The sequence below is a fragment of the Fundulus heteroclitus genome, chromosome 21 (genome assembly GCF_011125445.2).
Source record: "Fundulus heteroclitus isolate FHET01 chromosome 21, MU-UCD_Fhet_4.1, whole genome shotgun sequence".
Taxonomy (NCBI): Eukaryota; Metazoa; Chordata; class Actinopteri; order Cyprinodontiformes; family Fundulidae; genus Fundulus; species Fundulus heteroclitus.
Genome location: NC_046381.1, coordinates 29,325,403 through 29,353,263, shown reverse-complemented (window position 1 = coordinate 29,353,263; position 27,861 = coordinate 29,325,403). Strand labels below are relative to the sequence as shown.

General features: G+C 42.2%; 1 protein-coding gene across 1 annotated transcript in view; it reads right to left on the bottom strand.

Annotated features, from left to right (window-relative positions):
• Positions 1–3,754: 3,754 nt before the first annotated feature.
• Positions 3,755–27,861, bottom strand: part of LOC118556985 (NACHT, LRR and PYD domains-containing protein 12-like) — a 40,246-nt gene continuing 16,139 nt past the window's right edge. Inside the window, exons 4-10 of the mRNA XM_036125765.1 lie at positions 25,302–25,478; positions 19,346–19,522; positions 18,591–18,767; positions 13,183–13,359; positions 8,165–8,341; positions 6,858–7,028; positions 3,755–5,576 (exon numbers count right to left, since the gene is read on the bottom strand). Coding sequence (XP_035981658.1) covers positions 5,546–5,576; positions 6,858–7,028; positions 8,165–8,341; positions 13,183–13,359; positions 18,591–18,767; positions 19,346–19,522; positions 25,302–25,478 — 1,087 coding nt within the window. The 3' untranslated portion in view covers positions 3,755–5,545. The remainder of the gene's footprint in view (positions 5,577–6,857; positions 7,029–8,164; positions 8,342–13,182; positions 13,360–18,590; positions 18,768–19,345; positions 19,523–25,301; positions 25,479–27,861) is intronic.

The following is a 27,861-nucleotide window of genomic DNA, read 5'->3' as shown; positions in this document are numbered from 1 at the left end:
TTACAGATTCCTATTGCCAAAGCCTAGATGTCAATAATGATGCAAATAAAAATGATTACCAGCTATGATGTAATCTTTGCAATTTCTAGTTGCAAAGATTACTTATAGCAGTTTTCTTCTTCACTAGTATCTTTTGGTTGTCATGTCTCACCACAACTGGACTTCTGCAGAAAAGTCTGCAGGTTGAACCAACCAGCAGTTATGAGTTAGCATCTCTGCAATGCAAAAGGAACGCACAGGCTGTGCAGCTGGTGTGAAGCTGGCCTGATAGAGATGCCTGTTTATCTCTTAGAATGTAAGCTATATGTTTAGGTATGTGTGAATTACACAGGCATGTACTGAATCATTTGTAGTCCATCATGGACTTCCTTTTGTTGATTCCTGTGGAATATTAATAGCAACCCCCACCCCACTCTGTGCAAATGAAGCTTCTGAAGAATGTGTGTATGATTTGTGTTGTGCACATCTTGTCAGACAATGCCTGCTGTGGGCACTTCTTTGGTATTACGCATAGAAATTACTCAGTGTTTGTAATGTGTTACTATGTTGTAAATACAATAAGATAAAAAACAATGCAGCTTTGTTTTTCATCATTGATTTGAGCCTTAAATTAGTCTTCGACTGAGATTGTGCAGGATCTGCTGTTTAATAATTGAGAGCTATTGTGTACTACAGTTTCCAATTTTAATATAAGACATTTGTTAAACTATAATATTGATAATGCAAATAGTATTAGGACAGAGTGGGTGTAGCTATTGTGTGCATATATAGGGCTGTAAACACTTTTAAAGGGGACATATCATTAACTTCTTCCTTTTTATATTGAAATCATTCAGTTGTAGTCCTATATAAAGTGGAACTGCAATGTATTGGTCTAAATTCCTCATCAATTTACCACCACATCCCCCCTTTTTACCCCTATTCTGAGGTTTATCTGACAGCAACTTGTTTTGGTGCTGTCTCTTTAAATCTAAATGATGCACACTTCACAAGCATCCTTGCTTGTGAAGTGCTTTGTCCTTTGTAGCTTGGACTACAAATAAATGTGGCAGCTTTGTGAAATTGATAAGCAGAATGTCCATAATCTTGTTTAACAGTTCTGCAACAAATACTGTGACATAATTGTTTAAAAAAGACTGAAAAGGCTTGAAAAATATGACCCAATCAGAAAATAAAGATATCTACGCAGCACTTGGAGAGACTACATAAAACTTTTCTGTATTCCTAGACACTCCAAATACACATAAAATGTATTTACGGGCTAAAAAGTGAATTTTGCATGATAGGCTCCCTTTACATTTTTCAGATTTTTAACATTACTACCTAATCCATGTATTTCAGTTGGATTTTATGACAAAATGTAGTGCACACCAGTGAAGTGGAAGGGACGTGTTTTTTTTTTTACAACCTTCTACTTGTATTGGTATTAACCCCTCCTGAGTGAGAACATTGTAGAACCACTTCATTCACATTTTCTGGGGTACGTCTCCACCAACTTTGCACTACTACAGAAATATTTTCCCATAGTTCTTTTCAATCTCAAGCCCCATCCAATTGGATTTATTTAGACAAGGTCCTGCCATTGTGACAACATTTTTCCTTCTCAAGTTAGCTAATGTTTATATCACCAAAGATTCAGAAACAGACAGACAAGAAAAAAGCCCCAAATTTTCAAGCTTCACTGAACTTTGCAGCTGCCCACATTGGCAAACTACAGCTGCTTAGACTGTTGGAGCTCAAAATGAAAAATGATATTTAAAGGAGTCAAGGTAACTCTCTTGAATCAAAGAACACTGCACAAACTATCAAACATGCAATGATAAGATCAAGCTTTAGACTTTACATAATGCTTTATGGCTGTTCTGCTGACAGTGGTACAGAGTTATTGCACCAAGTGGATGATATAATGAAGGAGAACCTGCTAAAAAATTCTTCATCCTCACCTCATACGTTGGCTGAAACTTGGACATATTCAGTGGCTCAAATGGGCTAATATTTCAACTAACACAAAACTGGGTTTGAAATAGATAAAAAAGAGTGAACTTGTTTCTCAAAGCTCTGACCTCGACCTTGTTCAAAATTTAAGGACTCTACTTACAATGAGAGTTCTGAAAGAAAAATAATAATAATCTGCTGTTATTGACATCAGTTTGATCCAAAATGTATGTGTCCATTGGAGTCCCTTGACTTGTGAACATCTGAAAAATACAGTTATTAATTATTTTTTTCTTTTGATTTCATCTACTAAATCTTACTTATATCAAAACTACAGGGAATTACAATTTGTTATTTACATCCCGCAAAAAAGGGGCATCTGATGACAGCTATTAAGCAGAATACCAAGCAGAGGTACATGACAAGCACTTTTAATTCCTTGTCCGTGGTAATTTAGCAGAAAATGCCATAGCTTGCAGATGAGACAAAAAGGTTTTGATGAATTCCCCAGGTATCAACTGGGACAATTAATGAATGTTGTTTTAGCATACCTCTTAACTATGTTGCTTTTTGCATGAGTTCATAAATTTTCGTCATCACCAGTATCAGCTACTGAGTTTGCATCAGGGAATCCCACAGTTTGAAATATGGAAAAAAGGTTTTTCTCCTATCTGTGTTGTGGGCCTACTCTTCCTCTTTCTAAATTCATCACATGAGAGTAGGCGGCGAGATTACCACTGAAGGAGGTTGGGTCTGACGCTCATGATAATCTGCATCAGCAAAAACTATGGGTTCCCACTGAATGTGATGGCTCTATACTGCCACCTGCTGGTGAAAGCAGATACTACACCACAAGGAGAATCTTCATATTAAATCCAACAATATTTCTCTTGTTGAGCTTATTTTTTCAAGAATGATGTGATGGGTGGGAATCCAACCCATGTCAATTAATGCAGCAGGTCTAACGACTATACCACCATTTTCTGGAAACTCATAGACTTCAACTGAAAGTTCCCTTTGCAACTATGGAATAAGAGCTGGAGACTGAATAAATTGACTTTATGGTGTTTTTTTGTATAATCTCTGTACTGCAAGTCTTGTTTTTTGATTAATTTTAAAGGCACAGTTATTTGACTTGTTTAGCTATACGTCAGTATCTCACTCTCTCACAAAGTGTTTATGAAAGATTATCCCGTCCTGCAGGCGTATTAGTTATTTTTGGTGTTTTATGGGAATTTGTTAGTAAATAAAGCCCCTCGTGTTTATGTATAACAACAGAAGTACACTTTGCACGTGCGCAGGAAGCAGCTAACGGCTGTTAGCATCTTCCAGCAAAAGAATGAAGAGTGTCCAAGATCCAGTAAAAAAAAACCCGCTAAAAACTATGATTCCAAGAGGGAAAAGACTGAAATGTCGCTGGAAATATAGTATAGTGTGTTCACTGAAGCAGAAGCTAAAGCTGCTGACGAGGCTCAGATGTGACTGCAGAGTTGACTGACGTGAATATGAGGCTCTTAACGTTTTTGTTGATCGGTGTATTTATTAATAACGGTTGGGCTTCAATCACGCCGAGCTGCCGCTTTACTGCGAGGCATTACAGAGGGTCAGGATTGGTCCGGCATTATTTACAAGTGATTTATTAATTACCAAACCAGCAGTATGATAGTTCTGCAATACTGCCAGTGGATGGCGCCACATCTGTTTATATGTGTTCAGCCTGGTGCTGGATTCTATTTAGCCTAAAAAAGGACACTATCAAGATGGAAGTTTGATGTATATAACTTTATTTAATGATATATTTGGTCTTTTTCATAAGCATATAACATGGCTATGTACTATACCTTTAAAGCAGCAGAAGTAAAAGTTGCCTTAATTTTAAAATCTCACTGTTTTGCAGATCATTGTCCAGGTTGCACAATCATCCAGCTCTTTCTTACAAGTTACACAAGCACTTTAAATGTCTGTTTAAGCCCATGTCATTTCATGAAAGGGATAGTAAATCATACACAGTTAGTCATATAATACTGTACTCAGAAAAAATACACAGAACATGCCAAAAGTATTTTTATTATACATATGTGATAATCATAAGATAAATGAATGGTTATTACTTATTGATGATTATGTCCAAGGGCCCTAAAAGATGAAAATACAGACACGCATCACAGATTATATTGCTAACTGTGATTATGTGGGGATGTATGAGATCCTGGGTTCAATCCCTAACATCTCCATTTGCTTTGGGGGGTGGTGGACTAGTGGTTAGAGCAGCACTCTCAAAAGGTTGCAAGTACCTGATTAAATCCCCACAGACTACCACTGTGGGTCCCTGAGCAAGACCCTTACACCGAGATTGTTCCCTGGGCAGCAATCTGGGATGGGTTAAATGCAGATGACAAATTTCATAGGAATGTACAATTGCAATGGTTTTTATTGGTTTTGCTTATTGTTTTTATGAAGATAAAGTTTTTTGTCACAATACTGTTACTTCTGGTGGTTTTGCGGTTGCAATGTATGGATCTGATTTGATTGTATTTTTGTGGGAATGAAGTACTGTTGTAAATGTGGGATTATATTCCCTATTTAAAACTGTGTTTTCAGCAAGAACCTAATCAGGCACTAGTTTAACCAGTCAGCAAGTTTTATCCACCTGGATGCTGATTGATCAGTTTATGTATGTGTGAATAAGTGATAAGTTTATTTTATTTTTTTCTGCATTGTACTTCTTATTTAAAGACAGCTGATGAGTGCTTTGTAATGACCCTGAAGAAGGCCACACGCCGAAATGTTATGGTCTGTCAATAAAGTATGGTCCCGAACTTTCAAGTCTTGCTGAAGTTATCATCGACCAGTTTATTTATGCTCTTTGAAAGTTGGTGAAGTTGTGCCAGAAATATTTGATCTCTGAGGAATGCCCTGTGTGACAGGGAAATGCATGTGTAACATGGTCAATGCATGAGAGTGGAGAGCCCTGCTCACATATACAGTAGCTGAAATTAGCATTTCAATTTTTTTACAATACTGTTTTTTTATCATCTTTATTGTCATTGCAACATACATTCCAATGAATTTTTTTCTCTGCTTTTAATCCATCCCCTTGAAGGGTATGTGGGAGAACCCAGAACCTGCAGGACACAAGCGCAATGATCTAACCACTGGGCCAGCACTCCCCCACTCCATGCAGAAAGACCCAGGGTCAAACTCGAACCCAGGAACTTCTTGCTGCAAGGCAACAGCGCTGCCCACATACACACCTTTTTGAAAGAAACCAAAAAACTGCATCACAATTAAGCAAACATGCAACCTGAAAATGTTGACCTTGTTTTGATATTTTTTGGTTGCAGGCTGAACATTTATGAGAGAAATAAGACCAACTTTACAGTTTCAGGAAATTCAATAAAAAAACTAAATGTTGCCACTAAATTAAGCTTAGTTTTCATTTGGTCTTCACCCAAAGAGTTAAACAATATCAGATAATAAATGACAGACATAATCAAACAAAATATCTAAACTCAGAGTTCATAATCATGATCCAGTCAGTCTCTTTAAACTCAAATTGCTGCAGCTTAAATCTCTGTTGATCAGCAGGACATAGATCGGCTGTTTTCCTCTACAAAGATGGTACCAGGGACCACCACTCCCTGCAGAGAGAAGGAGCAACAGAGATGATCAGTGAGTGTTTCCAGCCTGTCTCCATCAGCTGTCAGTCAGTGATGCAGCACACCCAGGATATAGGTGATGAGGGCTTCTTCCAAGCTCGTGCTTAACTCAGGGTTGATTTGACGCTGAGATTAGTTACCAGATTGATATCACCTGAAACCGAAAACGCTGAGTATGACAGCTTGAGGTAGAACTACCATATTTTTCAGATTATAAATCGATCCGGAATATAAATCGCGTCAGTCAAAAAATGTGTCATAAAGAGGAAAAGGACATAGTCGCACCGGACTATAAGTCGCATTTATTTAGAAATTTATTTCACACAATCCAAGACTAAAAACTGACATTTAATCTGGTAGCGCAACTTATTCAATTGCACAGCTGCATCCACAATCGGCTGAATAACATGGAACATACCTGGGAGATTAGACTGTGAGTGTAACGGTGCTGTGCTAAGCTTGTATGACATGGATTTTTCAGAGCAACATAAAGCTGACATCAGCGTATTGTAAACTGCCTGGACAACAGAGCTGTAGCTAGCGCTAGCTGTTATTAACTTCACTGACAGCCAAATATCAGGGTTCTGTCACGGCCTGTTTCCTTCGAGCTGGACCATGCAACACTCCAAAGTGTGAATGCATACTGAAACAACATATGTACATGTGTTCAGTCTTTGTTATTTATAAGTTAATGTTTTAATTAATTTTTAAGTGTCGCAAGAGCAGAATATAAATTTCTTAGACCTAGAGCTCCCTCTTGCAGATAATAATAGTAATAATAATATTAATAATAATATAATAATAATAATATATTATTATCCCATGTGGATAATAATAATAATAATGGATGGTAATATTTACTACTTGGTCCATGTTGGTCATTATGATTTACCATTTAAAATTGATATACGTCACACCTGACAATAAGTCGCAGGATCGGCCAAACTATGAAAAAAGTGTGACTTTAGTCTGAAAAATACGGTACTCAGAGTAGCTTCTCTCTACTCAGGGTAGATTGCTCATTCTTTCTGAAAGGGGCCCCAGCAGTCATCATCACATTAACATAAACACAGGAACACAAGCTTTTTGCTCATCTGATTGGCTGTTTGTTGTCTTTGTACCCAATCAGGAAGCCTGTCATCATTCTCCTCCCACTGAGAAGTTGTAGTTTTACTGGAAACACTGGAGCTTTGCTTCTGGTACCAACTAGGTTCAGAACAGTTCTGTTGACAGCAATTGGACTCACTCCAATCATCTACTTACACAGATTTCAGTTTGAAGTCTGGACTCTTTACAAGATCCTCCAGCTGCTGTACATCTGACTCCTTCAGGTTGTTGAAGCTCAGGTCCAGTTCCGTCAGATGGGAGGGGTTGGACTTAAGAGATGACACCAGAGAAGCACAGCTGATCGCTGACACCCTGCAGCGCTGCAACCTGAATAAGGAAAAAAAGATATGAGCTGAAGCCAACAGGATGCAGGATAAAGCAGTCCAACATAACCAATTGAAAAGCTGTCATTGAGGAAAAACCCCACTGTGTGAAAATCCAACCATCCAGCTGCTAATAGTGGAGCTGATTGGCAGGGACACCAAAGCTTAACAATGCCTCCATCTTCCTGTCCAGAGCAATCAAGCCCCTCTGGCTTCATTACTGAAAGATGCAGCAGCAGGGGCATGCTTTGGTGGAGCAGTGGTTAGCATGCGTGATCCATGTACGGAGGCCTTAGTCCTTGACACGGCCAACCCAGGTTCAACTTGGACCTGTGGTCATTTGCCACGTCTCTCCCCCTCTCTGATAACGCCTTTCCTGTCAGCCCACTATACGAAAAACAAGTCACTAATGCTGTAAAAACCTCAAAAAAACAGAGAGATGGAGCAGCAGAATCGGGAGCTCTGAGCCCCATATAGAGGATGAGACCGGGAGAAATCATGTCCCTTTTCCACTGACTCCGCTCTGGAAAAGAGGCATAGGTTTTACAGTTTCTCACAGATTTTTTTTTTTAACTGTAAATGTCACACAGTAATAGTTAATGGTGGCACAACACTGATGGGCGAAAGTTGGGCTAAACCCACCACCAGGAGGCGTTCACCACCTTATGGTTGAAAACCAACAGAAAAAGAGTAGAGATGATGTAAGGCAAGCAGAGCCATGTGAAAATGTCAATGAAAAAGCAGCATTAGAGAGGTTCTGAGATTCTTCCTGTGCTCCACACTGCTGCCTGTGTTGGCTCAACATTATTAAATAATTTTGCTGGGAATAAGAGTGGGAGTTTCCAGCATTATCAGCTCCAAATCCACTGGATTTTGGAAAGTTCTAAATGATAGTTGCAACCCTAAACTGAAATTCAACTCATTCTTTCATGTTTTCTGCTTATTATTTAATAAATCATGGCAGGAAGTTGGAAAATGGAAGAAACTTTAACTGGACCAAATCAGTAAAGAAGAAACCAGACTTTACCAAGACGATCCTCAGTGTAGATCAGTAGAATGTCAGCCATCTGTCTGCAGTTTAGTGTCGACACAACCTTTACATAGGAAACATCAGTACTAAACTTAAACATGGAGTCTTACCTCAATATCTGTAGTTTACAGAGGGGAGTCTGGAGAAAACCAAAGAGCTCCTTCACTCCAGCATCTTTCAGGTCTTGGTTCTGACTTAGGTCCAGTTCTGTTAGATGGGAGGGGTTGGACTTTAGAGCTGGGCCCAGGGAAGCACCGCTGATCTCGGTCAAACTGCACATCCTCAATCTGAATAAAGAATAAAAGATGTGAGCTGGAGCCAACAGGATGTAGGTAAAAACTGAAATATGAACAATAAAAAACAAAAATGTAGAAAATGTATTGGCCTGAATGTAAATGTTCCAGAAACATGATACATTGTTGTCTAATATTTGATCCAATAAAACTGATTTAAAGCGTTAAAATAAGTAGAACCAGAACATGTTATTATGATGTGTTTTTAGAATATTTCAGTCGGGCCTTCAGTGGTTCTGAGCTGGAATTAAAATTGACTTCAATAATCTGTGACATCAGGCTGTTAATTAATGCTGTTGTGATTGAATGGAAAAAGCAAATTTTCACAGTGACAGTAACCTTCAATTGAGTGGAACTGAGGGATTTATCTGAAGGATCAACGGCTGCAATAATTACACTTCACTCATTTCTAAACACAAACACATGACTGAGAACAGAACCAGTTCTACCTTTTTTGTTGTTAGACAGGATACTGCATTACAAAAAGAACCTGTCTGATATCAATGTTATTGCCAAAGAAACTACAATAAATTCCCAACAAACATCAGATTTCTTTACCCAACCATCCAAGCTGATATTTATCTGAAGGTCCACAGTTCAGAGCTCAATGTTGCTGCGGTTAAAAAGTTGGAGTCAATAACAAATGGACCTTTTCCTGTTTTTACTTAGCAGAGCCAAACTGACCAAATTTCAGTTTCTCATAAAAAAGCTTTTTATTCTTTCCTGGACTTTCCAACTTGGTCTCTGACTCCTTTATTATCGGTTGAATTAGATAATCCTGGATTCATGGTGAGGATAGTTGCAGATAGTGTGCAGTCATTTCAACAAGTCCTCCCATTGTTTAGATACTGGTTCACTGAAAATGACACCTATAAAGTAGAGCTGAACAATACTAGGAAAACATGGCTGTACAATGAGCAGACAGGACTCACAGGTTATATATATTTTTTTCAGCCTGTCAGGATCCTCAGAGTTGTGTTCTTGTTTTCTGTTGATTGGACTCACCTGTGTTTAAAGGTATACTATGCAACCGGGGTTGATTTTCCAGCGAGTCTCCCCCCAGAGGGCGAAAGTAAAAGTGCACTGTCGTAAAGATGCTCAGCTGTTCTGGTTTCTCCGTCAAGCCAGGCGCGGTTGTTTTGAGCTTAGCAGACAGGCGAACGCAACGAAAAGTGGAAAAAACGGCTGTACAAACAATGACTAACACAGTGAAAGTATGAACATCAGGGTTCCCGCAGTTCTATCGCAGCCGCCGCCTCGCCAGTTTTATTATTATTATTATTTTTTTTATGTTGGCGAGACGCTACCGCTGCCGCCTTGCCGCTGCCGCCTTGCCAAGCCACGGCCGCCACGCCAAGCCGCGGCCGCCACGCCAGTTTTATTATGATTATTATTTTTTTATGTTGGCGAGACGCTACCGCCACGGCCTCGCCGCCGCGGCCTCGCCGCCGCTGCCTCGCCAAGCCGCGGCCTCCGCCGCCGCCGCCACGCCAGTTTTATTATTATTATTATTATTATTATTATTATTTTATGTTGGCGAGACGCTACCGCCGCCGCCTTGCCAAGCCGCGGCCGCCGCCTTGCCGAGCCGCGGCCGCCGCCTTGCCGAGCCGCGGCCGCCGCCTCGCCAAGCCACAGCGGTAGCGTCTTGCCAACATAAAAAAATTAAATAAAAATAATAATAATAAAACTCGATATGCTTGCATGTTTATTTGACGTTAACACGCGGTTCTTTGTTGTTGCTTTCGGGCGTGCATATAGTGAATGGCAGGGCAAAAACACATGGAGTTCTCGCCGTAAAGCAAGACCGACTCTCGCGGTCTTGCACGAGACTTCTGAGCCTGTGGGTGCGGGCCGAGGGCTCTTGCAATTGCAAGTGCGGTATTTCCCCCACAGACCACCAGGGCGGCCGAGAAAACCTTTGTTCGACCTGAAATGACTCATTTAATCATCCAAAACGGTATGTAACACATTAATTAACTGAAAAATGTTGCATAGTATGCCTTTAATTATCTCTGTTGCGTGTGTGTATATAAGTTGCCTCAGTTTGTTTTCCCATTGTCTGGTCATTCTGTGATCACCCTCTGCGTCCTCCTGTGTTTTCATCCGTGCTGTTAATGCCAGAGGTCTTGTAAGTTTAGCTTTCATTAAATATCTTTTGTTTAACCCCATGCGCCTACCTCTGCCTAGGTACTCGCCTCCACAATCCTGACAGTAATGACCCGACCAAGAGAGGGCCAGGCAACGGGGCTGGAAATAATCGGGATGTTTAATCAGCTCTGGAGACAGAGGGAGAAGGTCTCCACGGCGTGCTGGACTAACGCCTCGCAAACTTCCCGCGGGGGTCAGCCACCGGCGCGGGGCAGGCATGGGGGACGGCGAAGAAGAGGAAACCCCGTGTCGTGCCAGGCTGACGCCCCGCATTCCTCCCGCGAGGGTCAGCCACCGTCGCCGACTCATCTCTTTGCTTACGTTCACTGCCGTCCAACTACCTTCACCCTGGCTCCGAGGCATCCGACTGCACCTCCTCCTCCCAGCAAGCAGTAGCCTCTCATCCGCCAGTCTGCGGGGAGAGCAGGGGCGCACAAAAGAAATCCCAGGATGGTGCCCAGGCCCCTGCAGCAGCCTCTGTCCACCCACTCAATAATGGATGACTGGGATGACCTGCCTCCATTAGTTCCTCGCTGTCCTAGGACGCCACCCCCAGCCAGAGCACCACACGTGGAGGAGTCCAATCTGTGGGACTTCTTCTATGGAGACAGGGATGATCTGTTCCCCAGCTGGACCATTCCTGCTCCTGCTGTGCATGCCACGGCCAAAGCCTGCGTGGGTGCACACGTACCTTCATCGACCTTCGCCTCTGATGCTGTCTCCTCAGTAGCCACCGCTGCTTCACCATCAGCAGCCATCTCTGCATTGCAGTCTGGCTTCCCCCGGCGTAAACGCCAGGCTTGCCAGCACAGAACCTCTCTCGAGGCCCAGCCAGACGCATCCGTCTCCAAGCCCCCAGCGCAGCCGGCCGAAGAAAGCTCAGTCCCGCCGGCCGAAGAAAGCTCAGTCCCGCCGGCCGAAGAAAGCTCAGAAGCTCAGTCCCGCCGGCCGAAGAAAGCTCAGTCCCGCCGGCCGAAGAAAGCTCAGTCCCGCCGGCCATCCAAGGTCCTGCTCCGCCCACCACGGCCAAAGCCTGCAAGGGTGTGCACGTCCCGCCGCCGCCGGCCTTTGCTGACGTCCCACCACCGCCGGCCTTCACTGACGTCCTACCGCAGTCCGAGGCCGCCGACGCTCTCAAGTCCCGAGAGGGGGTGCAGGGGGACCCGCCTCCCTGCCACGACGCTCCCGAGTTCTGCGAGGGGGTCCAGAAGGACCCGCCTCCCTTCCACGACGTTCCGGAGTTCTGCGCGGCAGTCCAGGGGGACCCGCCTCCAGTGTCCGCTCCCCAGTCCTCTGAGGGTCCTGCTCTGGAGCTCCACGTCAGGCAGACCGGGATGAAGCTCAGTCACCAGCCGCCTGAGACCCTGCTTCTCCGCCGCCAAGGTCGCCCTCCGCGGCACCCGCCGAGGACCCTGCTGCTTCGCCGCCGAGGTCGCCCTCCGCGACGCCCGCCAAAGACTCTGCTGCTTCACCGCCAAGGTGCCTGCCGAGGACCTTGCTGCTCCGCCATGTGCCACGGCCGGGCCGTCCTCCGCCGGCCCCCATCTGGTCTCAGAGTCCCCGCAGCTCAGCGCTCTCAAGCTCAAGATGCCGTCTGAACTCAACAGTGATCGCCCATCTGAACTCTTTGTTGGGCCCTAGCCCGCCGTTCTAGACCACTTCCGCCCGCCCTGGCCGGGTTGTTTTCTTTTTCTGACTGGACACTAGTGGGCGTCTGGGATCCGCCCTTAAGACGGTGGTAATGTCAGGATCCTCGGAGTTGTGTTCTTGTTTTCGTTTGATTGCACTCACCTGTGTTTAATTATCCCTGTTGCGTGTGTGTATATAAGTTGCCTCAGTTTGTTTCCCCGTTGTCGGATAATTCTGTGATCACCCTCTGCGTCCTCCTGTGTTTTCCCCGTGCTGTTGCTGCCAGAGGTCTTGTAAGTTTAGCTTTCATTAAATATCTTTTGTTTAACCCCATGCGCCTGCCTCTGCCTCGTTGCCGCCTAGGTCCTCGCCTCCACATTCCTGACACAGCCCCCCAGAAAGCCCAACACCACTCCCATATCTGTCAGGTGGTTTATCTGAACATTTTCTCCCCATGGTTCTGACCTCCTCAACCTTATTTGTCCTATGCTGGTGAAGATTCCTCAGTCATCCAGGTAATGGTCATTCCAAAAAAGTAAAACAAAACAAAAAAACAACTGGACTTTTTTCCGAAGTTGGAAGACGTTTGGCTTCCTATCCAGAAAGATTTCTCAATTCAAAATGTCTGGAGTAGTGTGGAGCTCCAAGGTTTGTGGTAATGCCCAACAAAGGCCTTGTAATAGCTTAGATAACATGTAAATTAAACCGAAACATAGATATAACATAGATAGATAGATAGATAGATAGATAGATAGATAGATAGATAGATAGATAGATAGATAGATAGATAGATAGATAGATAGATAGATAGATAGATAGATAGATAGATAGATAGATAGATAGATAGATAGATAGATAGATAGATAGATAGATAGATAGATAGATAGATAGATAGATAGATAGATAGATAGATAGAGCAGTGACGAAGACACCAGACTATACCATGAGGATCTTCAGTGTTGATCAGTATAATATCAGCCATTTGTCTACAGTTTAATGTCAACACAAACTTAACATCAAAAACATCAGCACAAAACTTAAGCATCGAGTCTGACCTCAACAGCTGTAGTTTGCAGAGGGGGGTCTCGAGAAAACCGCAAAGCTCCTTCACTCCAGCATCTTTCAGGTCTTGGTTCTGACTTAGGTCCAGTTCTGTCAAATGGGAGGGGTTGTTCTTCAGAGCTGAGTCTAGAAAAGCACAGCTGACCTCTGACAATCTGCAGCTCCTCAATCTGAATAAAGGATAAAACATGTGAGCTGAAGCCATGCAGGTTCGAACTGAAACATGAACAAATAAATAGTGAAAATGTAGAAAATATATTTCCCTGAATGTAAAAGTTACTGAAACACGATGAAGTGATGTCCAAGTTTTGACCCAGTAAACCAAGCAGAAGCATAACATGTTATAATGACATGTGAATGTCCAGACCAAGGTATGTTTATTAGTCTCCACTTTGACAAATGGATGTTGGAAAATGGGCAGGGCTTCAGCACAATACAGAAATATAGCACCACTAGCAACATCAATGGCAATAGTAAATAGATGTGGAAAAGTTCAGAATTAAAATCCTTCAATACATCCCAGCATTTCTCTTGGTTTCTGTTCTCCTGCTGAGAATGTTTAATAGTTTGATTGAAGGAGGAATGAATGAATATTCAATACAATTGTGTTTCCATAAAGGAACCCTGCAACTTCTCCCTGACTTCAATTAAACACCATCAGAGAACAGTTCCTGTTTTGTCTCCAAATGAATGCCGTAGCCTGAGACATAGTGCTGACTTGTTCAAACAGATCGCCTACATTAGATGAGATCAGGGTCCACATGATCATGTTTGCTGTATTTACTAAACCTGCAATCTTGTGTGAATCTGGCCCTGTGACCTTACTGATGTTTACACTTTGAAGATCACCTGTGATAAACAACACGTGTCATTAGAATACTTCAGTCTGAATTTCGGTGGTTCTGCTGGGATTAAAATTGACTTTAATAACTAAACTGTCTGTAATGTCAAGACTAACAATATCTGGACTCTTCATGGATAAGTGTCTATGGCAACCATGATCTACCTGTATCTAGTTGATTGGGTTTAGTTTTGCTTAATGCTCCTAACAGTTAGAACTGTAGCTACGTTTACATGGACAAAAGTAATTGTAATAAAGGGCCAAACAGGATAAAAATGCATCATGTAAACATGCCAAATGGAATATTGTGATCAGATTTTGCTGAATCGGAATAACATTGTATTCCGAATGAGACAGGTGGTTTATGCTGCTTGACCATCCGATTGTCATCCATGTAAACTCTTTGTCAGGATCAAGTTATTCTGAAGTTGGGAAGATGACGTTAGTTCACATGTGTGCCCCATGTAAACATGACAAATAATATCGAGCAAAGCTGGCTTTACTCCCAATACAACCTTTCTATTAGAAACATTAAATGAGGTCAAAATAATTATTTATTCAGTAACCTTTCAACCATAGTTAGAACCTGTTATGAATCCAGCCTGGGCACTCGAAAGACAAACTCGTATGCTACTGCTTTGTTTTCTTTGTTTTGTTGTCCAACAAAGATGGAAATACACTAAACATCTGTGAGCAGTCCATCACTACTGACATCAAGTAAAACGAGCAAAAGGCCCACATTGGACTTTGGTTGGGAACATATCAACTTCAGCTTCCAGAACCTGCCAGATCTTGGATGGAACCAAGCAGCATGGGAACATTTAATTTAATTTTCATTTGTTTGAATTAGGACAATGTACATTCATCAACATGTCAGTTTAAAGCATCAATGTAAATATGCCTGAATTAGCAAAACAGCTAATTTGCATCCGCTGTCCTAGGGCAGGTAAGAACAGTGTACATTAAACAAGACACAACGGAAGAGAACAGAGTGGACACAAACAGATAAGATGTCAATAACATAAAATTACAATAAAATTAGGTTAACAGGCCCAAGGAAACAGATTAATTCACCTGTGAACACACGTCTGGTTAGTTTTCAACCAATGTTTCAAGGAAATTTTAAAACTTATGTAGGTTGCACAGCCCCTAACATGAGCAGGCAGTGTGTTCCATAACTGTGCTCCTCTGATGGACGCATTTAGTAGAATTGATTACTGCAACAGTGTTTTCACAGGCCTGCCTAAAAAGTGGATCAGACAGCTGCAACTGATCCAGAACGCTGCTGCCCGCGTCCTCACTAAGATCAATAAAGTAGAGCACATCACTCCAGATCTAAAGTCATTACACTGGCTCCCTGTATCTCAGAGAATAGCATTTAAAATACTTCTGTTAGTCTATAAATCGCTGAATGGCTTAGCACCTAAATACATCACAGACTTGTTATCAGTGCATCAACCCTCCAGACCACTAAGGTCTTCTGGCTCCAGCTTTCTCTGCATACCTAGAACCAGAACCAAACACGGAGAAGCAGCATTTAGTTCCTATGCTCCACTTATCTGGAACAAACTTCCAGAAAACTGTAAAAGTGCAGAAAGTCTGAGTTCCTTTAAACCAAGATTAAAAACACATTTGTTTAGAATTGCCTTTGACTGTTCTAGTTAAACTGTTTTACTGTTTTTAATGTTCTTTTTTGTTTATAAATTCTATCCCTACTTGCTTATATTCTGTTTTATTTTCCTATATTTTAATCATGTAAAGCACTTTGCATTGTCTCTTTACTGAATTGTGCTATATAAATAAATTTGCCTTGCCTTGCCTTGCAACCATTTTGCCAAATTTGGTCCTACCCCGCTGAACAGTACAGTCTCCTCTGGTTAAAGCTCTAGTGTTTATTGAAGTCCGTCCATCCGTTTTCTTCCGCTTATCCGGGGTCGGGTCGCCGGGGTAGCAGCTTCAGTAGGGAGGCCCAGACGCCCCTCTCTCCGGACACTTGGGCCAGCTCCTCCGGGGGAATCCCAAGGCATTCCCAGGCCAGCCGGGAGACATAGTCCGTCCAGCGTGTTCTGGGTCTTCACCTGGGCCTCCTCCCGGTGGGACGTGCCCGGAACACCTCACCAGGGAGGCGTCCAGGAGGCATCCTGACCAGATGCCCAAGCCACCTCAACTGGCTCCTCTCAACGTGGAGGAGCAGCGGCTCTACTCTGAGTCCTCCCCGGATGACTGAGCTCCTCACCCTATCTCTAAGGGAGAGCCCAGACACACTACGGAGAAAACTCATTTCAGCCGCTTGTATCCGGGATCTCGTTCTTTCGGTCACGACCCAAAGTTCGTGACCATAGATGAGGGTAGGAACGTAGATCAACCTGTAAATCGAGAGCTTCGCCTTTTGGCTCAGATCTCTCTTTACCACAACGGATCGGTACAGCGCCCGCTTCACAGCAGACGCCGCACCAATCCGCCTGTCGATCTCCCGCTCCATCTTCCCCTCATTTGTGAACAAGACCCAAGATACTTGAACTCCTCCACTAGGGGCAGCACATCCTCCCCAACCCGGAGAAGGCACTCTACCCTTTTCCGGTTCAAGACCATTGTCTCGGATTTGGAGGCACTGATCCTCATCCCGGCCGCTTCGCACTCGGCTGCGAACCACTCCAGTGAGAGCTGTAGATCACGCCCTAATGAAGCCAGTAGGACCACGTGATTCGCGAATAGCAGAGACGCAATCCTAAGGCCACCAAAACGGATCCCCTCAACACCTTGGCTGCACCTAGAAATTCTGTCCATAAAAGTTATGAACAGAATTGGCTACAAAGGGCAACCTTGGCGGAGTACAACTCTCACCGGAAATGAGTCCGACTTACTGCAGGCAATGCGGACAAGACTTATGACACCGGTCGTACAGAGACCTGACAGCCCTTATTAAAGGGTCCGGTACTCCATACTCCCGGAGTACCCCCCACAGGGTCCCTCGGGGGACATGGTCGAATGCCTTCTCCAGATCCACAAAGCACATGTGTCCACCAGCGGGTTCGAGGGTTGCCGCTGCAACATGCACCGACAACCTTGCAGCTACAGCTCCGACTAGCAGCATCAACAATAGAGGCGCGGAACATGGTCCATTCAGACTCAATGTCCCCCGCCTCCCTCGGGACGTGTTCAAAGTTCTCCCGGAGGAGGGAGTTAAAGCTCCGTCTCACAGGGGACTCTGCCAGACGTTCCCAGCAAACCCTCACAGTACGTTTGGGCCTGCCTGGTCGGACGAGCTTCCTCCCCCGCCATCGGAGCCAACTCACCCCCAGGTAGTGGTCGGTGGAGAGCTCCGCCCCTCTCTTCACCCAAGTGTTCAAGACATGTGGCCGCAGATCAGATGAAACTACAACAAAGTTGATCATTGAACTGCGACCTAGGGTGTCCTGGTGCCAAGAGCACATATGGACACCCTTATGCTTGAACATGGTGTTTGTGATGGACAATCCATGACGAGCACAGAAGTCCAACAACAAAACACCACTCGAGTTCAGATCAGGTGGGCCATTCCTCCCAACCATGCCCCTCCAGGTCCCACTGTCATTGCCCATGTGAGCGTTGAAGTCCCCCAGCAAAACAAGGGAGTCCCCAGGAGGGGCACTCTGCAGTACCCCTTCCATGGACTCCAAAAAGGGTGGGTAATCTGAACTGCTGTTTGGCGCATAAGCGCAAACAACAGTCAGAACCCATCCCCCACACAAATGCGGAGGGAGGCCACCCTCTCGTTCACCGGGGAGAACCCCAACATGCAGGCACCGAGATGAGGGGCAACAAGTATGCCCACCCCAGCTCGGCGCCTCTCACCAGGGGCAACTCCAGAGTGGAAGAATGTCCAGCCCCTCTCGAGGAGACTGGTTCCAGAGCTAGAGCGGTGCATCGAGGTGAGTCCGACTATCTCTAGTCGGAACCGCTCAACCTCGCGCACAAGCTCAGGCTCCTTCCCCATCAGAGAGGTGACATTCCACGCCCCAAGAGCCAGCTTCTGCAGCCAAGGATCGGAACGCCAAGGTCCCCGCCCTCTACTGCTACCCGTTGCACAATGCACCCGACCCCTTTGGCCCCTCCGACAGGTGGTGAGCCCATCGGAAGGGGGACCCATGTCGCCTCTTCGGGCTGAGCAAGGCCGGGCCACCAGACGTTCGCCAACGTGCCCAACCTCCAGGCCTGGCTCCAGAGTGGGGCCCCGGTGACCTGCGTCCGGGCGTTGGAACACGAGATCCAATAATCGTACTCATCATAAGGGGCTTTTTGGGCTTCTCTTTGTCTGGTCCCTCACCTAGGACCTGTCTGCCTTGGGTGACCATACTAGGGGCTTAAAGCCCCTGACAGCATAGCTCCTAGGATCATTGGGACACTCAAACCCCTCCACCACGGTAAGGTGGCAGCCCAGGGAGGGGCTGCCACCTATTCAAGTCATGTTTTTTTTACTTATAAAACAGTAGTTTAATATGAACCATGTCTGCAGTTTAATGTCAATACAACTTTCACATCAAAAAAATATTAGCACTAAACTAAAACATGGAGTCTGACCTCAATATCTGTAGTTTGCAGTGGGGAGTCTGGAGAAAACCACAGAGCTCCTTCACGCCAGCATCTTTCAGGTCTTTGTTCCAGCTCAGGTCCAGTTCTGTCAGATGTGAGGGGTTTGACTTTAGAGCTGAGCCCAGAGACACACAGCTGATCTCTGACAAACGACAGCTCCTTAATCTGAATAAAGAGTAAAAGATGTGAGCTGAACAGGATGCAGTTTAAAACACAAACATGAACAAATAAATAATTAAAATGTAAAATAAATTTTAAAATAAATTAATTAATGAAAAAAATCATGAATGCAAAAGTCAAAGAATAATGATAGCTGATTGCTAATATTTAATCTAGTAAAATTGATTTAAAGAGGTTTTCCAAGTTGAAACAGGATGTTATCATGACATGTGAACATCCAAATCAAAATTTGTTTATTAGTCTCCCCTTGGAGCAATTAGTTTTGGAAATAGGACAGGGCTTCAACACAGTACAGACAAATAACACAAGTAAAGGATGTGAAACAGCCCCTTTTGTCCACTGCTTGTTTTGGCTGGGCTGTACTCAGCTATGCCTTCATGTGAGCATAACAACCATTTATATTTGTTTAGTTTTTTTCAGGCCAAGCCTGTTTCTTTTGCCCCAGCTCCAGAGCAGGGTCAAACATAGTGAAGGGTTGACACTAAACTAAAGTCCTTCAGTTTAGTGTCAACACAACTTCAATATGAAAAATGTCGGCACTGGACTAAAACGTGGAGTCTGACCTCAATATCTGTAGTTTACAAAGGGGAGTCTGGAGAAAACTACATAGCTCCTTCGTTGCAGCATCTTTCAGGTCTTCATTCCAGCTCAGGTCAAGTTCTGTCAGATGGGAGGGGTTGGATTTCAGAGCTGAGCCCAGAGAAGCACAGCTCATCACAGACAAACGGCAGCTCCACAAGCTGAATAATAAATAAAAGATGTGAGCTGAAGACAACAGGATGCAGCTTATCAATCAATGAATTAATATAGGGTTGATTGATCTTATTGATCAACTAACGATTAATTGATTAGCAACCTTTTGCTTAAAAACCTTAGTGTCCAAATAAATATAATAAAATAAAATATTAATAATCCCCATGAAAGCTCCCACCATCAACCATGGTTTTGGCATCATGTTACAGTTTTTTTACGGTAATGCCCTTAGCTTTTCTGTCACCACACCCTTGCCTTCTGGGGACATCAGTGAGTTTTGGTTGAGAAGTTGATTCTGTTCTGCAGTGCTGCCTGGCTGAATGAGAGCTACTTAGCTGACAACTTAAGGAGCTGGTTGAGTGTTTATATTTAAAAACAAAACCATATAAAGAGCATTGTGCATCCTTGTCATAATTAAATAATCCCACACTCCATTAGGACCACTTTATGTTGCTTCCGCTATAACTTTTTTGTCTTTCAACTACTATGGTCTGGCTACACTTCAGAATGCCCGTCAGCACCCTTTTCTGGATGGCGGTCATGCTACAACACTCAAAGAAGGTACGTTCAAGCGGACGTTATCAGTTAACCGGATGAAATAAACTTTAATGTAATGTTATGGTTTATTTCATCTGTGAAATCTTTCTCTAAAAGTTAAAGCTAGTTTAATGAGATATAAGCTGTCTGGAGTTCTCCCTGTGATTTAGAGGCATGCTTTCACTTAGCCAACTCAAGACATTCACAAAGTAACACATGCTGTAAAACAGATAACATCTCCATGACGACACATTCTTTCTTCAGATATCACGATAGGAGACCATCCCCTTATAGGGGTGTGTCATTACGAGCCAGTGGAACTGGGCCTTAAGCGTAGAAAAAGTCATGTTTTTATGAGATCAGGGCCCTTCGTCTTTGGGACGTTGTCCATGTTTTTGTTGTAAGAGTCCTGCAAACTTCTGATTATTTCTCTGCCATATTAAAATAAAGCTAAACTCTGAAGTTGAGTTATCCTTGGAGGGTGTTTATAGTGGTAAGCTGCTTAGAGAAGTTAAATGGACCATGTGCGTGGGGAGACCCTGTTCATGTGCTATTGGATATATACAGAAATAGAATAAAATTGGTGTTTCCGCTAGGTTATTCTCAAAGCAGCAATACTTATTACAGATAAACTTTCAGCTCCAGCTCGTGTGGCTGGTGGCTGGGAGGTGACAGGTAGATCAGAAAAGAAAATAAAACAAACAACAACTTAAATCATGACACAAAGATAAATATTTCAAGCATTTATTTCTTGTAATTTTGATAATTTTGGATCTATGTCTCAGTCTGGGTCAGTAGGTGACTGGACAGATGGCCAGAAGACAGTCGTAACTGTCTTGAAGAAAACTGAGGTATGGAGAACATTGTCTAGCAAAATCCATTCAAGTCTGATAATTTAGACTACCGTGTCATCTGTTGGCTCTGGTCCACTGGGTTTTCTGATGTCCACAGTCAATGCAGCCATCTACCAGAACATTTTGGAGCGCTTCATGCTTCTTTCTGCTTCTGCTGGTCATCCATATGATAACAGAAAACTTTACGTTTCTATGTTCAGATTTATAGTGCTTCTAACCAGTTTCCAACCTATTTTATCTCCTGTTGGATTACCCTTATGAACTGTATTTATTAGATTAAACCTAGTTTAAACCATTGTCTCTTACTATACTGTATTCCTATTGTAATCAGCCTAAATTAACTGAACAGAAAGCAACTTACATTTCCTATGATAACCAACAAAGAAAATATTTTGCACATCTTCAACCCAAAACACATGTAGGAACAATCAAGATTTCATCAGTGCCCAACAACTGGACCAGCACCAGTTTGGGATCACACGTGTAGTCCATAGCTTAACCTTAAACTTAGCTTAGTATCACAGGTTACAAAAGTATTTCATGATGCATCTGCTCTGTTCAACAGACTCATGCCTTCACAGAGCTCAGGAGCATCACTCAGCAATTAGCTTCTATCATTTGAACTCACAAGGTAGGAAACAGATCTCTGGTTTCTCATCGCAAATATTCATCCTGATGATGAGCTTCACCTCAACTGAGCAAAATGCTCTCCCAGGGAGCCAGCTCCCCAGATTACTCCAAGAGGCTCTCCCATTTTCTAAAACCCACCAGGAGAGGGTGCCCCTGGATTCATTTCTGCCAACAGAAAGGAACGTGAACAGGAAGAAAATCTAATTGAACTGGATGTGTGTTGTAGTAGCAACTATTTTTATGTATCCATCTAATAGTACTGCATAATATAAAAAAATCTGAGACTGTATATGGGTTTGCATGGGTTTTAAATTCTTTGTGAGCCAGTATTGTCAAAACAACCAGAAATAATTGTTTAAAATATTTCACTTCATTATGAATCTATATAAAATAAGAGTTTCACTCCCTCATATGAAGGTCAAATAATGTTTTCATAACTGTTTCACAATATCAGATAAACCTGTATAACTATAGTATATAAAAACTGTTTTTTTTTTGTTTGTTTTGCTTGTTTAACTAAAAAACAATTGGGTAGGGCGCACTTGTGGCGCAGCGGGTAGCTCGACCCATGTACGGAGGCTGTAGTCCTCGACGCGGTCTACCTGGGTTCGACTCCTCGGTCCTTTGCCGCATGTCTCTCCCTCTCTTCCACCCCCTTCCTGTCAGCCTACTTGGGGTGTGCAAAATAATCGTCATGACGATGCATCGTGATTCTAATATTCCCGATCCAATGCATCGATTCTTGACGCCAAGTATCGATTATTAATTTAAAAAACGAATAAATAAAATGGATGAATGGTTGGCGAACATCAGCCAAAAACAAGTGGAATACAACTTCCAGTCCAGTAGATGTCGCTGCGGATGTGTTGACGCCCGCTGCCTTTTGTCACAACCATTTCTGGTCGTGGGATACTGCGACGACTCGTTCATAAACAAAACATGGAGGAGACTGAGAATATTCGCCCGGCTCCATCACATGTCAAGTCAGATGTTTGGACGCATTTTGGCTTTAAAAACAAAATTGATATGACGCACGCAATTTGCAAACACTGTTACATCGTAATGAAATACTGTGGCAACACAACAAACTTAAAAAGGCACACATGCAGAGGCGGCATCCAGAAAAACAAGAGCCGCGAGCGCCGCAAGCACTGATTTAACAAACAACATTCGATTGCAAGCTAGTCCCAACATCTACATGCGCAAACATTTGAATGCTTTAATTTCATTGGTTTAAAGGACCACTGAGGCCATGTAAGCGGCACTCATTACCCTTATTTTGTTATTTTAAGTTTTATAAATCCTAAGCACTTTTTGTCAGTGTGTCCACTCCAGTAATAGTAATATTTGTGTCCAGTAACAGTAATATTTGTTTTCATGGCAATACCTCCAAAAGTCGTTTCAATAAATACAGCTATGTATAAATTCAGTTGCTTTCAGTTATGTATCAATTGAAGACACTATCCAGATCATACACAGCCAGTCAGTCACTGGTAATGGCTGTATTTTTTTCTTAAAGTGTTCAGTGAAAATATCACAATGCATTGCGATGCATCACAATAATTCAAGTATCGTGATGCATCGTGATAGAATCACATCGTGGCATGTGAATCGTGATTCGAATCGAATCCTGACTTCTCTGGCAATACCCACCCCTACAGCGTACTGTGTTAAAGTTACAAGTTCTTCTTTGTGGAAGCATTTTATCTCTTCTCCAAGAGACATATTTAGTCTGAGGAGTTTCAGGTAAGCAGTACCTTTACACAGTGGATCAACAAGTTTAATGACAACAATCAAAACTGGTTGCTCACCAATTTCCAATGCACCATTTTGTTTTTGTTTGATCAAACACACTAATCCTGCCCACCATTGTGTCTCATAATACAGTGTTGCCAGATTGGGCTTCTTCAGAATCAGAATTAAAATCAGCTTTATTTGACAGGTATGTGTACACATACGAGGAATTTGACTCTGGATTGTACAATGCTCACGCTGTGCTTACAAAAACACAATAAGCACAGACACAGTCTGCAGTATAGAAAACACATATGGACACTATAAACAAGCAGCCAAATTTAGTTAGGCTGGATAAAAAATGGCTATGGGTAGGTTGGTAAAATTCTTGTAATATTCGGTCTTGGTTCCTGTTTATGATTCGGTTAAGTTAGAATTTCCTTGCCTTACGTTTACTTTGTGTTTTTAAGTTCTGAAGTCCGGTTTAGCCTGTTTATTTTATATTCTGTTCTGGTTCACGTTTATTAGTTGGTTTAGTATTTTCCTGCCTCTTGGGTTATTTGCGTTCTAGATTATTGAGTTCTTATTAGCCTGTTGATCATTTTCATTATCTGTTTTCCGTATTAGTTCTGATTTTAGTCTTGCGATTTGTTTTCATTATTGTCCTTGGATTTTGGTTTATTCTCCAGCTCCTGTCAGTTCCGCAATTGCTTCCACCTTTGGTTAATTAGTTTTTCACTCCGCTCACCTGTTTGTCTGTTTATTTAAGCCTCACCTCCTCCTCAGCTAGTTGTCGGTTCGTCTCTCATTCATTCACGCACTCCATCCCGTCTCTGGTAAGAGCTCCCATCACCTTGGTTCTGTTTTATTGACCCTGTTCTGTCTGTTTTTGCCCAGTTCTGTCCGCCTGCCCCCGTACAAGTGTTGCCTGGATGTTTGCATTACCTACCTTTGGACTCTGTTCTGTTTGCCTGTCTGTTCCCCACTCCTCATCATCCCTCAAATAAATCAGTTAACAACATAGCAGTGTTTTGGTTGAATTCCGGGTTCACCTCCAAACCAGATCATTACAATTCTGGCTGCTTTTCACAAAATTTGATGGGTTTTTAGGATGTACTTATCGAAAACTTTTATCAAAACATTTGTCATTGTGTGGCAGGAAAGTAAAATAAAACATGTACATTGTCATAAAACAATTTCCTTGGACTCATTTTATTAGTTAATTTATTTTGAAATGTCTAGAGTCTGTGAAACCTGACAACTGTAAACACACTATATTTATATAGCACTGAATTGTGCTATATAAATAAATTTGCCTTGCCTTGCCTTACCCCAAATGGGGTTGACTTCACCTGATCAACTTGATTCATGGTTGTTGCTGTCTGAAAGACAAATGTTAGATTTTATTTGGTTGCCTAACAGCACATTTTGTGCAGATACTGTATATGTAATGTTTTTTTCTTTGCTTTATTTTTAGAGTTGGGTGGGTTTAATGTTATGTCTGGGCTGGAAACCATCAGCCAGATCTGGCAACCCTACTCCCCAACACCCATATATACAAACACATACATCTGCTTGATTGTGATATAATAAAGATAAGAAATTACTTTATTGTCACAAAAAGTGGAAATTTAGGGTTAGGAATTGCTGCATTTAGAGGTTGTTTTTTTGTTGTTGCAGATTTCCTTTTGCATGCAATTTTAGCTGAAAGTTTCTAGTAAAATAATCATCAGTCTATTGATTGAAGAATTTTAGTAAGACTTATTTTCCATTTTTCTACATTGATCCAAAACATTTTGAAGTATAGACAATGATAAAGTAAATATAAACAAATATTAATATTATGAATATCTGAAATAAGTAAACTAATAAATTACAAGGTAAAATCTTGTAGAAATTGTATTTGTAAAACAGGTTGTTTTAAAAGAACATATTTGACTGAAATCATTAATTCAAACAAGCATTTAATCATTGAATGCTTTTTCATTGAACTTGTATAGAGAAAACTAACCTGAGGATCCTCACTTTACAGACTGAACTCTCCAGTATCTCACACAGATGCTTCATTCCAGCGTCTCGAACTCCATCGATCTCTCTAATTTCCACTTCAGCCACAGGAGAGTAGTTGGACTTCAAAGCTGAGGCTACAACTTCACATTCAGTCTCTGAGAGTTTACAGCCATTAAGTCTGTGATTAGGAAAAAAATAAAGTCAGTTCTAATTAAATCAGACAATCTTTGATAAACAGACTAAAATAGCATGACTAAACAGTCATGTCATCATGTGATGGACATCTGATCGTCACATCAATGTCCTGTGTTTGACACAAAGTGAATCTCTTGATCATGGTTTGTGTTATTATGGTCTTGTTTTGGGTTCAGGTCATGGTTGAGGCTTGTTTCTACTGCAGGCCTGCAGTCGCTCTGATTTTTTTTAAAAAAGCTTAGTTAAACAGATTGATAGAGATGAACAGAGAAGCTGAGCAACAGGTTAAAACATCTCAAGATTCCTGTTTGTACAGGACTCAGAAGGTTTTAGCAGCAGTCATCTGGGCTGCCTGTTGGCAAACCTCCCTGTTTCTTCTTGCTGAGCTCTGACTGCTGAAACACAGAAGCCCCTCCTGAACATGACTTTAAACACATTATTTTCATTGGAAGATGAAGGAACATATTAAATCAATAGAGCTAATATCCTATAAACTTAAGCTTCTTTAGGATCATGGCTCCTGTCTGTCTCCAACATCCAATGGGTGAGAGGCAGGATACACTGGAGAGGAAGCCAATCTTATTTTTATTCTGTATTCTTTATTTAATTTATTAAATAAACAATATATATATATATAATGTATTAATTCATTATAAATAAATAAATACATTGCTCAAAGAAATTACAGGAGGACTTTGAAAACACACCAGATCGCAATTGGAAAAAAAAAACAAATCCATACTGATATGGATGGGTAATGTGTTAGGAACAAAAGGATGCCATATCATTTGATGAAATGGGAAATTATCAACCAAGTGGGCTTAATCCAAAGTCATGGAGAAAGTGAAACTGATATACTGACGCAGCAGGCTGGTCTAATTTGCTGAAATGTCATTGCAGCAACTCAAAACGGTCCTCAGTAGTTTGCTTGTATGCATGCCTGACAACATCAGGGTATGTTCCTCATGAAATGACGGATAGTGATCTGGGGTATCTCCTTCCAGATTCTGACATCACTGAGCTCCTGGACTGTTAGGGGTGCAACCTGGTGAAGGTGTTGAATGGACCTAAACATGATGCCCCGGAGATGTTCTGTTGGATTTAGGTCAGGGAAGCATGGAGGCCATTTATTGATATCAACTCCTTTATCCTCCAGGAACTGCTTGCACCTCCTACCACATGAAGCCCCAGTGGGTTACAGAATGGTCCACTCAGTAGAGTTCTGGTTGTACTCATTCTGTTCCTTCTTGCACAAGGGGGTAGATCACTAACCCATCAACAGGACTGGGTCCTGTTGATGGGTTAGGGAGACACAGCAAACCTGGCAATATTGGATTTGCCGTCCTGGTGGAGTTGGACTGCCTAAACAACCTCTGTGGTAATGTCATTAACATTAGGTTCAAATTAAAATGTGTGAAGCATCTTATATTATAAGCAACATGAAAATATATACTCAAGAAAAGATAGACATCTCTCCAGTCTCTCCTCCATGAGCCCAATATGTAATTGAGTACTGAAAAGGGTACCTAAGCTACAGGTGATACTTTAACAGAGTCATGAGTTCATGAATGGAAAATGTTTGCAACGGAAATGTTGAAAAAGCTTGCAAAAACTTTTTTACTGTAAAAATGATAATTTAACATACAGGTTTTCACTTAACAGTAAATTTTGAACAAATAAAAATGATGAAAAATTATGAATGCAAAAGTAACAAAGAAATGTGAATTGATCCCAAGTTCTACCTGTTACATCTGTACTAATTCAAAAATGATTTACTCTGAACAGCAGCGTTACAGTCTGTTAATCTAAAATAATTTGAGAAAGTTCTGCAGACTGAGGGTCTTTGGTGTCAATGAGCCCCTCCTAATGAATCTTCCTCAGAAAAACAAAACTGGTCATGATCACATTGTTCAGCTTCCTCTGGAAAGACAGATATTTATGGGGTTTTCATCAAACAAAACAGGCCAAAAATAATTCCTATTCTAATAGGACTCATTACCTCATTACTTAAGATTCCATGTAACATGGCTCATATCACTCGCAAAAGCACTGATATCAGAGCTCTCGGACTGTGATACGAACTTCATGCTCTTATCTCGTGTGGAAAAAATCCCTGTAAATACTAAATCTGGATTTGAGAACAACATTCACACTTTTATCAGCTCATGTTTGGACTATTGCAACGCATTGTCTACTGGACTTAACCAAGCCTCTATACAATGTTTACAACTGGTGCAGAATCCTCTGCTCGGCTTCTCACCAACACCCACAAGTATAACCACATCACTCCTGTTCTCCATCAACTCCATCGGCTCCCAGTTCGGTTGAGAATGCAGTTCAAAATCCTGTTGTTTCTTTTCAGTTCA